The sequence below is a fragment of the Oryctolagus cuniculus genome, chromosome 12 (genome assembly GCF_051225735.1).
Source record: "Oryctolagus cuniculus isolate XC-2025 breed Fujian yellow rabbit chromosome 12, ASM5122573v1, whole genome shotgun sequence".
NCBI lineage: Eukaryota > Metazoa > Chordata > Mammalia > Lagomorpha > Leporidae > Oryctolagus > Oryctolagus cuniculus.
This window is the reverse complement of record NC_142878.1, coordinates 25,555,859-25,571,379: the sequence shown is the minus strand read 5'-3', so window position 1 is coordinate 25,571,379 and position 15,521 is coordinate 25,555,859. Positions and strand designations below refer to the sequence as shown.

General features: G+C 43.5%; 1 protein-coding gene across 6 annotated transcripts in view; it reads left to right on the top strand.

Moving 5' to 3' along the window:
• ATL1 (atlastin GTPase 1) overlaps positions 1-15,521 on the top strand; it is a 79,204-nt gene that overhangs the window by 51,119 nt on the left and 12,564 nt on the right. For all 6 annotated transcript variants that reach the window (XM_070053675.2, XM_017348282.4, XM_089309725.1 and 3 more), the window contains one exon: positions 12,127-12,219. In XM_070053675.2, the coding sequence (XP_069909776.1) occupies positions 12,127-12,219 (93 nt within the window). The remainder of the gene's footprint in view (positions 1-12,126; positions 12,220-15,521) is intronic.

The window sequence follows — 15,521 nt, the reverse complement described above, 5'->3', positions numbered from 1 at the left end:
TCATTTGCCATTTGTGTGGCCCTGTGGCTCTCCCTGTGTGTGCTTGTCACTCATGTCCTCTGGGTTCTGCCAGGGCCTTGGGGGTGGAGAGAGTTTTCACACTGTTGTGTGATAATAACGCAGTTTGTTCTTGGATCTGAGCTGAAAACAGGTTCCCCTTGGAATGAAGACTCTAAGAAGCCCCTGTGTTGTACCATTACACATGCCCTTTGGCTGTTAACGGCCCAGAAACTTACTAAACTATTTCATGCCCCTTAAGTATTTACTTAGGCTAGAAAGAAATAGAATCATTCTTCATTTATCAAAGAATTATATTCTCCGGGTTCCCTTGAGTCAGTGTTTTAGATGCCAGTGCATCTGTCAGTGGCAGTTCTGCAAAGTACATATGTTTAGAGAAGGCCTGTCTACAAAAGCCTATTTAACCTGCCATAAACTAAATAGTATGCACAATTTTCCTGAATCCTAGCCCCTTTAAGCCAGAGCCCTGAGTATATCCAACAACTCCCAGACATCTCTAAGGCCCTGACCACTGAGACAAATGGGGAGGGCTGGCAGGATTTAGCCTGTGTGGATTGAGCAAGGTTTTCTAAGCACCTATATTAAAACAGTTTCTGAGCCAGACCGGTTTACTGAGTCTGAAGACGTTGGGGCCAGGGAAACCGGCAGTCTGCAGATCACCCTTCGGCACATGCTACTGAGAATGGGTTTAGTCTCTGGGCGCACCCTCCCAGAGCCGTCTGTGGCATAGAGGGCTCTGGCGAAGACTGGTGCCATTTCCCTGTGTGTTTCTGTGGTCAAGGGTTAGTGAATTCAGGGGTGCCTTTAATAGAAAAATAAACATAAACCCTAAAAACCTTTCCTGCGTGCTTGATTTCTCTTCTTTGAAGGCTTATTTCCTTGTTGAGTCTAATTTAGGATTGGTAACACTTATTCTCTTTAATCTTGCCGGTGTTAAGTCCTTCACTTTTCACAATAGTTAATTCATTCCAGTTTTTCTCCAGTGCTGTTTTTCTGCCCTGTTTTAGCATACTTAAAAGCCTAGCAACACCATAGACCTTAGAAAAAAAATGTAATCCTCTCTGTGAGATCGAAGTGAGCTCAGTTCTTCACGTTGTTTTAGGTGGAATTGTAATTAATTGCAAGCAGATCAGTACATTCCAGTGTTAAGGGTAAACTCAAGGCTGCTCAGTAATAAACTGTTAGGTTAGGATAAACCCGTTTCTCACAATTTCTCATTCAGGTTAGGTATGAATATGGACAATTAAGAATTGTTTTACTCTAGTTTAATTACATTTAATGACCCTTTATTCCCATGATTTAAAGATGTTCATTTGTAGAATTCTTTGATAATGATTTAATCTACTTTGAAACAAAACGTCCTTGATCAAATATCTGTGATGATTTTAACTGTCAAGTAATACCAGAGAAATGCATGACCTCACTGAGAAAATGAGAGGGGTTGTCTGCCAGCTTGGGCTAGAAATTAAAGGAAAAGAATGTGAGGATAGGACTAAGGAAAAGGACAGCTCTCTGCAAAAGCTACCGCACCATCCCAGGTGCCAGGAGGACTTTGCCGTTTGCATAAAATCAGCTCAGTGGTGTAGATCCGGACTCTCCCAGTTCCACATTTAGGTCCATGAAATGTCAGCAAAGTCATGTCTGGAAGAACAACATAACAATCAAAATTTATTGAGCACTGATTTTATGCCAGGTGCTGTGCTAAATGTGTGTGTGTGTGTGTGTGTTTTGACAGGCAAAGTGGACAGAGAGACAGAGAGAAAGGTCTTCCTTTGCCGTTGGTTCGCCCCCCAATGGCCGCTGCGGCCGGCACACCATGCTGATCCTAAGCCAGGAGCCAGGTGCTTCTCCTGGTCTCCCATGTGGGTGCAGGGCCCAAGGACCTGGGCCATCCTCCACTGCACTCCCGGGCCACAGCAGAGAGCTAGACTGGAAGAGGGGCGACCGGGACAGAATCCGGCGCCCCGACCGGGACTAGAACCTGGTGTGCCGGTGCCGCAGGCGGAGGATTAGCCTATTGAGCCACTGCGCCTGGCGAGTATGTGTGTTTTAAGATTTATTTATTTGAAAGGCAAAATTACAGAGAGGCAGAAACAGAGAGGCCTTCCATCTGCTGGTTTTACTACTCCCCAAATGGCCACATGGGTGGAGCTGGGTTGATTCGAAGCCCGAAGCCCAGAGCTGCACCGGGTCTTCCAAGTGGGTGCAGGGGCCCAAGGACTTGGGCCATCTTCTACTGCTTTCCCAGGCCATAGCAGAGTGCTGAATCAGAAGTGGAGCAACTGGGACTTGGACTTGAACTTGTGCCCATATGGGGCGCCAGCATTGCAGGCGGCTTTACCTGCTATACCACAGCGCGGGTCCCCCAAGTCTGTTTCTTACATTATTCAAATTAATGTTCATTGTTCTATAAAATAAGTAATGTTATTACCCCTTTGTTATTATCTCTTTTTTAATCCAATAAGGAAACACTGAGGCTTAGCACAGTTAGGTAACTAATCCCTGGTCATACATATCTTTAAGTTGCAGAGTGCATCTTGCTTGATCTGGGCCACAGCCATTTACGCACTATCTTTCAGTACCTCTCTTCCCCTTCAATCCCATGCACTTACTAAGCATTATTTTGTGGTCTTATATTTTAATGTGAATATCTCATTTCACTAATTAAATTATAAATACCTTCAAAGCAGAAGCGTGGGAGTTTACTTTTGTAGCCTAGAGCTGCTACTGCAATGCTTTTCATACAGCACATGTTCAGTAAATATTTACATATATTTCACATTACATATGGTTTGCATATAAGCAAAGCCATTGGGCTCAAAATTGGAAGACGTGAGTTTACGAAAGTCTAATGCTGCTATTATGTATCTATCCTAGCATTGTCACTGTATATTTTAAAGATAAAACCCATAAATAATATTGTCATAAATTGGTGTGATAGTCCAAAATAATTGTACTACTCATGACCTTTCCTCAGATTTGCAGAAACGGTCATGAAATTCTCCTCATTGGGTAATTACAGTAAACTTGAAAACACTGATGGGTGGTCATACAAATGAAGAAAGTGACATATTTAGCTAGTTAAGACTGCAAAAAATGTTGAGTGTTTTCAATTAGCAATGGTGATTGTACTGCATGTGGTACCTCCAGATTTAAAGGGGCTCCTAGTGCATGGCCTGGAGCTGCTTCCAGCTGTTATTCCCGGCTGCAGCTGCTCCGAGGCAGAGGATAAGCCCTGGCCACCCAGTGAAGAGGTAGGCCACAAAAGGCCAGGAGTCTTTGAAGCTGTTGATTTAATTACCTGCAATGGCCTAATCATTTTAATAAAAAGGCTTAAGCTAACTTGGAGGATTAATCGGGCCTCTTACAGGTTCTTCTGTACTCTTTCTGCCTATACCCTTGGAGAGTTTTGCGGAGATTCTTCAGTTTCTTTTTCAAACATACACATCATAAGTATTCCTTGCCAATATGAGACACTGATTCTTCCCATGGATTTTCCACTTGCACTGTGTTCAGATGTCTCTTTTGATAGACTCTTATCAAAAGAGTAGAGTATTTTGATCTTGTTTCTATCTAGAGGGCTAGATTTGACCCTACCTTGTTAACTAGCCAAGCTGTGAAAAGTCCGCAATATGTTAGATTTCTAAATTGACAATTCTCATTCAAGTTTTTTCTTCTGATTCCATATTCCCTCCACATCTATATTTTGACTCCACTTATTTTGGCTATTAATGTATCCAAAATATTGTTTGAAAGCTTCCTGATGTCAGTTTTTAAAGTTTTCAATTGATTTATCTCTGTGTGGTTTACAATTGTGAAATCTTAGTCCAGTGAATCTTTAAGAAAATGGCCTTATGTAGTGTTTTTCCTAGTTTTCTTCTCTCTCTAAAAGCCTTTGTTTTTAAAGTTTATTCTTTTTTTTTTTTTCCCTCAGTGAATAGCTAGTTTGTCTAAATATTCTCCTGGACGTTCTTATCCTGTTGACTTTAACCAGTTTTTTCGCCCACCTGAAGTTCTGGCAGTTAAGTGCAGTAGCTGGAACAGAACTGATAAAATAGGACAGCACATATCTATTGCAACCCTGAAGTCTGCAGCAAATTTCTGTTGTCCTGTGTTAAAAGAAATCCCTCACAACTCAGCTCTAGGCCAGGGTTTAGATTCAACTTCTCCTGTATTATCTTCTGGTCCAGACATTTTAAATGGATTTGGGCAGTATGACCACTCCTTTCCTGTGGAAGTCCCTGAGGAAAGAGTAGCTTGTCTGGGAGGTCAAGGGAAGGCACCGAGGGACTGAAGGAAAAGTGGGTGGTGAAGGTGCCGCTGAGTGGAGACAAAGGGAAGTCTCAGGAGGTGGGAAGTCAAACTGAGACACAGGCTTAGAGTCAGCGTTTTATTTTGAGGCCTGTATTGGTTAAAGACCCTTAACTAATGAGTCTTTGGCATTTTGTCTCAAATTTTATAGAGTTCCTCTTAACCATATTATTTATTTTGGCATGTCCAAAGTTCATCATAATGACCATAGTTATTCTAAATTTTTTTTAGAAGTTCACTTACTATTACTAGTGCAAACACTGGGATTATAGTGCAATACAAATTGGAAGCAGAATGTCTTCCTGGAGGAGGCTGAAACCTTGATGTAGAGGCTTAGACGATGCTGTATGATCAGTAACCTCGTAGTCAGTGGTTCTGCATTATAAGCTATACAATGTGATGTCCTCATTTCGGTTTTGTAGGAGACCCATGGCAATGTTTGAGTGTTTAGTTTTGCACAAATTGGTTGCCAGTCTAACAGACCCCAACAATTAGTTTCCACTTGCAGGCAAATTTCAAGGACAGATGGAATTTGCAAATAAGGAATAAGGAGAGTGCACTCTTCAGCTTACCGGTAATAAAGAATGCTACCCAGTGAGTGCACTGAAAATATCTCAGTAGGACTTCTAGAATTGTCAGAGGATGACTATCCATCAAAATCTGGTCAAAATCAAACCGAAAAACCTGGGTTTGTTGCTTAATCAAATAGAGCTCTGTTGATGAGGCATAGTATGGATGACTATAAGTAGGTTTTTAACAGCTCATTTTGGAGTTTGTGGGTTACAAAGGGAAGAATATATGGACATTCTTTGAGTGTGTCTTTTGTTGAACACAGAAGTATGATGTATGTAGGCTTCAGAGGTGAGAAACAGGTTTGTTGTCAGCTGCCATGAGTTTTCTGCTGATTGGCTGACTTGATGGAATGTTGATTCAAGTGAGTTGTTACTCAGACAGGTTTGAAACCATTTCTAGTGTTTATTTTTACCAGAAACTGAAACTGATTAATCAAACACTAAAAATGAATTCAGGTGTTTTGTGGCTATATATGATTCTACGACAGTTAGGAGTATGCGAATAATTTCATATATTTATAATGCATGCACATACAAACAGCATTTTTTTTTAAGATTTATTTTATTTATTTGAAAGAGTTACAAAGAGAGGGAGAGACAGAGAGAGGTCTTCCATCCACTGGTTCACTCCTCAGATGACCACAATGGCCAGAGCTGCGCCTATCCAAAACCAGGAGCCAGGAGCTTCTTCCGGGTCTCCCACATGGGTGCAGGGGCCCAAGAACTTGGGCCATCTTGTACTGCTATCCCAGGCCATAGCAGAGAGCTGGAAAGGAAGTGGAGCAGCCAGGTCTCGAATCAGCACCCATATGGGATGCTAGTGCTTCAGGCCAGGGCTTTAACCCACTGTGCCACAGCGCCAGGCCCCAAACAGCATTGTTTTTCTTCTTTTTTTTTTTTCTTTTTGACAGAGTGGACAGTGAGAGAGAGAGACAGAGAGAAAGCTCTTCCTTTTTCTGTTGGTTCACCCCACAATGGCTGCTGCGGCTGGTGCGCTGTGGCCGGCACACTGGGCTGATCCGAAGCCAGGAGCCAGGTGCTTCTCCTGGTCTCCCAATGCGGGTGCCGGGCCCAAGGACCTGGGCCATCATCCACTGCACTCCAGGACCGCAGCAGAGAGCTGGCCTGAGATAGGGGCAACCGGGACAGAATCCGGCACCCTGACCGGGACTAGAACCCGGGATGCCGGCGCCACAGGCGGAGGATTAGCCTATTGAGCCAGGGCGCCAGCCTAGCATTGTTTTTCAAAATCCATGATTTTATTCAATTTCACAGTAACAATTAACACATGTATGGTTATATTCCACATACCTGTAACAGTAATATTTCCATATTGTCATATATTATTATGCCATTTTGTATTGTCTCCCAGTTTTTGAGTGGTTTTTTTCTTTTTCTTTTCTTTTTTTTTTTTGACAGTCAGAGTTAGTAAGAGAGAGAAACAGAGAGAAAGGTCTTCCTTCCGTTGGTTAACCCCCCAGATGGCCTCTACAGCCAGCGCACTGCGCCGATCCCAAGCCAGGAGCCAGGTGCTTCCTCCTGGTCTCCCATGCGGGTGCAGGGCCCAAGCACTTAGGCCATCCTCCACTGCACTCCCGGGCCACAGCAGAGAGCTGGCCTGGAAGAGGAGCAACTGGGACAGAATTCGGCGCCCCGACTGGAACTAGAACCCGGGGTGCCGGCGCCATAGGTGGAGGATTAGCCAAGTGAGCCGTGGCGCTGGCCAAGTGGATTTTTTCATTGTTTTACTGTTACAGTAGTACTAGAGCACAATTCTTGAATAATTTCCTAAAGTGAATAGTCTCCAAAGGGAGGTTAACAAAGGTTATAACATTACTTAGAAGTTTTTTGAAAATATGATCATCTATAGGAAAAGTATAGCATCAGGTCATCATTTGCCTTGGTTGCTGGACTGAATTTAACTCATGAAAATAAATACCCATGACTTCACATTTTTAATCTGAGCAGATTAGGCTAATTGATATTCTTGGTCTTTATCCCCACCTGTTTGTGTGGACAAACGAAGATTCAAAAGTATAGAAAAACGGTTGCTTTTTGAAATAAGAATTGGAATTCATAGACTCCTCTACCTAATAAATGCAAAACACACACATTATGTTAGGAGGAGACCGAGGCTGTGGCTGTGCTGTCGCTGGTTCATAGCAGTTCATGAGATCCAGTTATTAAATAGTCAGGAAGTCTATGAGCCAAAGAGTAGCTTGAAGTCAGCAGTGGTCAGTGTATATTTAGCTGCAGAAATTGGCAAGTGCTACAAATCAAGGTGTTTTGCTGTTGTTTCAGAGAGCCAGTTGCCAGTGCATCAGTGTGTGGAGCACCAGTCAGGGAACCTGAGAGTTTGAACACTGGCATTGATTTCATGATTAATATATAGATTGCCGATTTGAAAAATAAGTATGTTTGCTTCTATTTTATACATGGTTCTCATTATTTTGAATTGGGAAGATTTCCAATGAAAAGACCAGGAAATGAGACTAAAATTTCCCAAGAAAAATGCAAAATACAGCCAAATACACATAGTTGGTTTTATTTATCCTGGTTCATGAACTTCTATTTTGCAGACTGCTTCCTAGCTAACTTCTGCTTTCAAAATGCTTGATTTAGGTAGAAATGTTCCAAATCCAGATTGTTATAGTTGGACCAAAATGGGCACCTATTTAAAGTAAGTCAGCTACACAAAGGTGCTGGCTACATCCTCTCCACAAAAATCTCTGATTTCTCCATAAGAGTCTACAAAAAAACAACAGAAAAACACAAACACCAAAAACAACAAGAGGAAGGAGAGGCCCCACCCTTGTGACATAAGAAATACCCATATCTCACACTAAGAAGTGTCTGTTAATAAGGAAAGAAGATGTGATGCAGGGATTCTGTATTCAACAAAACTGACTTTCCAGTATAGACAGCCCAAACTGTTAGCAAAATGTAAGAATGAATAAATAAATACTGTTCTTTCTCATGGCCTCTCATTCTGCTAAAGAACAAGGTTCAGAAAAGCAAAGATGATGTAAAAATGGGGGGGGGGGTGAGCATTAAACATATGTTTATTTGTGGAATTAAGACTACATGAAGGGCCCGACACCGCAGCTCACTAGGCTAATCCTCCGCATGCGGTGCCAGCACACTGGGTTCTAGTCCCGGTCGGGGTGCCGGATTCTGTCCTGGTGGCCTCTTCCAGGCCAGCTCTCTTCTGTGGCCCGGGAGTGCACTGGAGGATGGCCCAAGTGCTTGGGCCCTGCACCCGCATGGGAGACCAGGAAGAAGCACCTGGCTCCTGGCTTCAGATCAGCGCAGTGCGCCGGCCGCAGTGGCCATTGGAGGGTGAACCAATGGCAAAGGAAGCCCTTTCTCTCTGTCTCTCTCACTGTCCACTCTGACTGTCAAAAAAAAAAAAAAAAAAAAAAAAAAAACTACATGAAGGGTAAGAGACATTGTACGTAATGTCTATTGTCTATAAATAAAATAATTATTTAAAAATAGAATGAGAAGGGCATATATCAAAAAAAACTTGGGTGCTCCCATTAAATTTTCTTGGTAGTTGATAATAGTCTTGGTATTGCTACTCTGAGGCTATGGTGTATGTGTTTTAGCATAAAAAAGTAGTAATTATGGGATATTATAATTCAGTCATCCGTTATACCTAAGGAACTAAGATTCTTGGGTAAGTAGATAACGGATATATTTGAAGTTTGGTGAAAACTATAGTCTTAAATTTCAACTGCCAAGTATTAGTATTAATTAATAAGATAGTTTATAATACCTAAGATAAACATACACACAAAGTATCCTAGCTCTGCCCACTGAAAAGACCTAGAAGCAACTATCAACTCAATAGTACTCCCAGAATTATAATCTTGAAATACCATTTCCCACTAAAAGAAACCAGTGCTGCTTGGAGAAATGATTCTAGGCCTGGGGTAGGAAATGACCTAGGGACATCCTTTGAAAAAGGGTATTATAAAGCTATGTTGGTCATTTTTCTGGGTTTTGTGTTTGTGAAATTTTTCAGTTTTTGGAATTTGCCATTTGTTTTTCTTAGTCTAGATCTCTGTTTCAAGCCTGATTTTCTAGTTTCATTTTCTTATAGATGCTCTCTCCCTACCCCTCAGATCATATTAGCTTCAATCCCTACAAAACCTAAATTCTCATCCTCCTGTATACCACAGGGGCATAATGAGAGCTCCTGAAGGAGATAATGGAACAAATGTAGCAGAGGAAAAATAAACAGCTGAGAGAAGAAAACTTTCCTTAAAACTTAAATGTTCATACTAAGTACCTTGGAAAAACTGACCAATCTCAGTCCTTATATTTAGTAACATTATTGAACTTTTCAGGACCTCCCCCACCCCAAAAAGAAAAAAACCCATACACAATTTCCATAACATTCAGTGGGGAAGCTACAGATGAATAATTAGAACAGTTTTGAAAAAGAAGTGTCACTCCAAGAATTTTATATCTGGCTAATTTTTCCATTAAATATAAAAGCTACAGAAGATTTTCTCAAGAATGTGAATACTCAGGGAACGTAGCAAATCCTAGCTCTTTTTGAAAAACTGTGTGGCAACTTTTACTTTTTTCAAAATCACAGTTCATAGATGGAGTGAAAGGATTTTTAGATGGACTGAATCCAGTTAGATACAACACTAAAAAATGCAATTCAGAGTACTGTAATTATAGAGCAAAATTTTACCTTGACATCGTAAAATTGATAATTAAAAAATTAGGAAATGATTTATTTAATAGATCTGTACTAAGCATGTACATGTGCCATGTACTATCCTAAGGATAGTCCAGGCCTGAAGTGCCGGCATCCCATAAGGGCGCTGATTCGAGACCCAGCTGCTCCACTTCCTGTCCAGCTCTCTGCTATGGCCCGGAAAAGCAGTAGAGGATGGCCCAAGTCCTTGGGCCCCTGCACCCACGTGGAAGACTGGGAAGAAGCTCCTGGCTCCTGGCTTCAGATCGGCACAGCTCCGGCCATAGCTGCCATCTGGGGAGTGAACCACTGGATGGAAGACCTCTCTCTCTGCCTCTCCTCTCTCTATGTAACTCTGACTTTTAAATAAATAAATAAATTTTTTAAAAAATAAAATAAAAAATATGACTCAAAACCAGTAAGAAACCCAGCCAATAAAAACATTTGCAATAGCACTGATTAGGCATGATCTGAAAGAGAATGAGGGTTGGCGCTGTGGTGTAGAAGGTTAAGCCTCTGCCTGCAGCACCAGTATCCCATAGTGCAACGGTTTGTGTCCTGGCTGCTTTGTTTCCGATCCAGCTCCCTACTGATGGCCTGGGAAAGCAGTAGAAGATGGCCCAATGCTTGGGCCCCTGCACCCACGTGGGAGACCAGGAAGAAGCTCTTGTTTCCTGGCTTCAGATAGGCCCAGCTCCAGCCATTGCAGCCATTTGGGGAGTGAACCAGCAGATGGAAGACCTCTCTCTCTGTCCCTCCCTCTGTCTGTAACTCTGCCTCTCAAATAAATAAATACATTTTTTTTAAAAAAATGAATGAAACAAAGGGTCAGTAAACATAACTTTTTCAGTTTTATTAATCCTTAGGATACACATATTGAAACCATTATAAGCTACTAAACCATACCTACCAGGATGGTTAAAACTAAAAAGAAATTACCAAATGTTTAGGAACCTTCTAACACTGCTGATAAGGTTATAATTTGGCACAGCACTTGGGAAAACTGACAAAATCAACTGTTCTTGAACATATGGATGCCTTGTCACCTAGTAATTCTGCATCTAAGTATAAATCCAAAATAAATGTGTACATATATTAACCAAAGGCACAGAAATGTCCACCGTAGCCTTATTCATACAAGTCCCAAGCTAGAAACACTGAAATGCACATCTAAAGTGGGATGAATTAATAATTACATAATAGGATGTTGTGCCATGTTGACTACAAACAATAAACAGTTATGCAATAATATAGTGAATATCACAAGTAGAATACTGAATGAAAGAAGCCAGAACTAATGTCTGCTGGTGGACGTCAGGACACTGGTCATCCCTGAGCAAGGAGTAATGCCAGGCATGTTGGGGGATGGGCATTCTGTTTCTTGATTGAGGTGCTGGGTCAGTGGTATGTTCAGTTTGTGAAAATCTGTTAAGCTATATATGTTAGTGTGCAACCTTCTGTACTTCAGAAGATTTGAAAAGTAAACACCTGACTCCCAGCTCAATGTTTTCCAGAATCGTTTTAACTTCCTAAGTATACATTAGAACCTTGTGCGCAATCATTTACTTGACATTCAGCATTATTTTAAATGTCATCTGAATTCTCTTTTAGTAATTTTCAGTTATACTTTAATACTTTTTACTTAAAATGGAACTTATAAAACTCTTCCTTTTTATAAAGTTGGGTGCTTTTGGGGGTGGGGGGGACATTTGGCTTAGTGTTTAAAGTGCCACTTGGGACACTGGGATGTCCCAATTGTTTAATTAGAGTCCCTGGGTTTGAGTCCCACTGCTGTTTCAGATTCCACCTTTCTGCTAATGTGCACCTGGGTTGGCTCAAATACTTGGGTCCCTTGTGGATAGTCTGGATTGAGTCCTCCGCCTTCAGGTGTTGTAGGCCTTTGGAGAGTAATTCACATATGAGAAGTCTCTCTATGTCCCTCTCCAATAATAAATACTTTTCTCCTTGTTACCTCCCTCCAGTCCTCCTCTCATGTGGTATACCTAGAAAGCCAAATATTAACTATGGTTGGTTGCATCCATGAGATGAAATTTGGAGTGTATTTTAAAATTTCTTCTGTGGACGTGGCTACATAGTTTGAACTTTTTATGATGACTATATATTTTCCACTTCTATAAAAACATTAAAATTTATTTTAAAAACAAAATTGATCTTGTTTTTATGCCTACATTCTGCTATAGCAATCAAAACAAAATACTCACAGGGACATAGTTTACACAAAATCTGACTGCAGTTTCTCAGCTCCATTCAGGCTACTTAAGGGCCACCTGTGTTTCTCATCTCCCAGTGGGTGTATTCAACTCGCCAGTCTGTAGGCAACTTACTGTTCACACTGAGCGGAAACACACAGGCTGGTCTCCCATAGGACACGTGGCTCCACAGTGTGGAAAAGAACACAATCAGAAGGACAACGATATGACTGGTTTCAGTAAAAAGCAGAGGAGACACCTTAAAATGGAGATTTTCATTACTTTATTTTCCTTTTTTAAGAGTCTGATATTTCTTGTTCGAGACTGGAGTTTCCCATACGAATTTTCATATGGAGCTGACGGTGGTGCCAAATTTCTGGAAAAACGCCTCAAGGTATGTTAAGATGCTTTTAGGTGCATGAAATTTCACAAGTGGTAATAGAGAATTTTTTGGTGGAATGATTTGAATACTCAGTAGCCCCAATCTCATTTGACCCTAATAGCATTTCTATGAACTAAGATTGATATTTAATGAATTATTTGAGTTACTGATTTAAACATTATCAAGAATTATGATTGCAGATAATTATTTTGTAGATGTCTATAAAACAATTATTCCTAAAGATAAAATCTTTGCTTTGAAAAATTCAGTTCAAGATTTAGAATGCAAATATATAGGTTCATGTTTTAGTAAAAGTTTAAAAGTCCATTAGGGGCCGCCAGCACAGTAGCATAGTGGGTAAAGCTGCCACCTATAGTGCCAGCATCCCATATGGGCACCAGTTCAAATCCTGGCTGCTCCACTTCCGATCCAGCTCTCTGCTATGGCCTGGGAAAGCGGTAGAAGATGGCCCAAGTCCTTGGGCCTCTGCACCCTCATGGGAGACCTGGAGGAAGCTCCTGGCGCCTAGCTCCTGGCTTCAGATTGGCACAGCTCCAGCCATTTTGGCCATGTAGATTGAACCAGTGGATAGAAGACCTCTCTCTGTCTCTCTCTGCCTCTGTCTCTCTGTAACTCTGCCTTTAAAATAAACAAATCTTTAAAATAAATAAATGTCAATTTAACAGACATATCATTTTGAAATCACTGAAGTCAAACTTAGAACATATTGCTTCAAGTTGACAGTGGAACTGGAAAGCCTTCTGTCGCTCCCCTTCTTCGCGGAGGAACGACACTGAACCCTGCGCTGTTCTTTCGTCTGCTCAGCCCTCCCCGGGTTTGCTGCTGGTTCTTCCCGGGTTGGCTACTATCCCTTCCACCTCCGTGGAAGGGCAGTTCCCCCTGGCCGCATTCCCCACTTCCGCAGGGGAGCGGCACACCGCCGGCCGGCTCTTCTCGGGGGCTGCACGGGTTCCCTTAGATGTTCCCCATAGATGTTCCCGGTGCATGCCGTCTCTCTCCTCCTTTATAGTCCTCCTCCGCCAATCCCAACTCGGCTGCCCACACGCCGAGTATGCTGCTCTCCTCCAATCAATAGCAAGTCCTACAGTTTATTAGTTGAACTGGAGGCAGCTGTGCGGAAGCTGTTTACTTCTCTCCCAGCGCCATATTGTGGGAGAGCAGATGCATAGAATAAGTCTTAATTCCAGTAACTCAGTCTAGTCCGGTTGCTCCCCACAGATCCCCCTTTCTTTTTATTTTTTGGCGTTGATACGCGCCTGTCTTCGGTGTCCCGCGGCACACACTCTGCTCTACTTGCTAGAGTTGCCACAGGCTCTTACAAGTCCTATCAATCAGGAAACCGAATCCGGGTCCTCTCTTCGCCATGTTGTGAGGAGGTTTTTAGGCGCTGATGCGTGCCTGTGTTCGGTGCCCTGCAGCGCATGCTCTGGTCGAGCCTGCAGGGGCTTACAAGCCCTATCAGGCAAACCGAATCCAAGCCTTCTCATTGCCTTTTTGTGGGGAGGCCTTACTGATGTTAATTCGTGCCTGTCTTCGGTGACCTGCGGCGCATAAGCTGCTAGCCGCCGCAGGTGCTCATCGTGCTCATCGCCTCACTTAATCAGGCAGACCGAATCCAAGCTCTCACATTGCAGTGTTGTAGGGAGGCCTTTCTATTTCTCTATTTCTCTATCTCCGGGCATTCCTATTTCTCCCATTTTACTTCTATCTTCCAGCATTCCTATTTCTCTCACTTTGCTTCTAAACTTCTATTTCTCTTATCCCTGCGGCTTCCCGGCGCCTCGCCCTGCCGGCAGCTTCACGGCTCCGCGCAGCTTCCCGGCTTTGCGCGGCTTGGCTTCGTGCGCTCCGCGGTCTCCACGCCCTTCGCGTCTGCACCACGGCCTCGCGCCAGCCCCGTTCCCTATCTATTCATGCCCCGTGCTCTCTCTGCACGCGGCGGCTTCCGCGAGCAACACAGCGTAGCTTACGTGTCCGCCACTAGCATTCAATCTAAGTTCCCCGGGCTAGCCTGGCGAATTCAACCCAGCATACGTCTCCGCCCCACGGTTTGGCTTCCCGTCCTTTGCTCCCCGGGCTAATCAGACGGATCCCAACCTGGCTTACGTTTCAGCTTCTGGTTTCAACTTTTCGCCCCCTATTCCCGGGCTAACTTGAGAATCCCAAAGTGGCTTTCGTATCCGCCTCGGCCTGCCCCCCGCGGCTTCAATTTCCCTAACATTTTTCTCTACCCGGTATGTTTCCCCAAGCTTTCCTCCAACAATATTCCTCCCTCATTTCTCCTGGCCTCTCCCCACAGTCCGCATCCGAGTCTGTTTGTTCTAGCTTTCACTTTCGCTTTTGACCTTAGAGATTTCTCCCAGCTTCCCCCCGTAGTCCGTATCTGAGTCTATGCCTAGGCTTTCAATAGCTTCTTCCGGCACCCTTTTCGTCCGGCTTTTCCCTAGGCTGTTTGCTAGTCTCTCTCTCCGGTATTTTCCCAGTTCTTCCCGTTTCTTCCCTCCTAAGTTTCCTATCCGTCCTAGGTTTCCTATCCGTCCTGGGTTTCCTATCCGAGTCACGGCACCATTATGTCGCTCCCCCTCTTCGTGGAGGAACGACACTAAACCCTGCCTAGGCTTCATATCCGAGTCACGGCACCATTATGTCGCTCCCCCTCTTCGCGGAGGAACGACACTGAACCCTGCGCTGTTCTTTCGTCTGCTCAGCCCTCCCCGGGTTTGCTGCTGGTTCTTCCCGGGTTGGCTACTATCCCTTCCACCTCCGTGGAAGGGCAGTTCCCCCTGGCCGCATTCCCCACTTCCGCAGGGGAGCGGCACACCGCCGGCCGGCTCTTCTCGGGGGCTGCACGGGTTCCCTTAGATGTTCCCGGTGCATGCCGTCTCTCTCCTCCTTTATAGTCCTCCTCCGCCAATCCCAACTCGGCTGCCCACACGCCGAGTACGCTGCTCTCCTCCAATCAATAGCAAGTCCTACAGTTTATTAGTTGAACTGGAGGCAGCTGTGCGGAAGCTGTTTACTTCTCTCCCAGCGCCATATTGTGGGAGAGCAGATGCATAGAATAAGTCTTAATTCCAGTAACTCAGTCTAGTCCGGTTGCTCCCCACACCTTCTACTTTCTGTCATGACAATTCAGTATTGTGTGAATTGTTTACATTGAGCAGACACCACCACCAACACCTACTGAGAAATCAGGGGAAACACTAAGAAAAAAGTTCCTTGAAAATCAGGACCTCAGAGCTTATTTGTTTAGGTTTATACTTTTCTACACTACAGACTGTCAAACACATGTG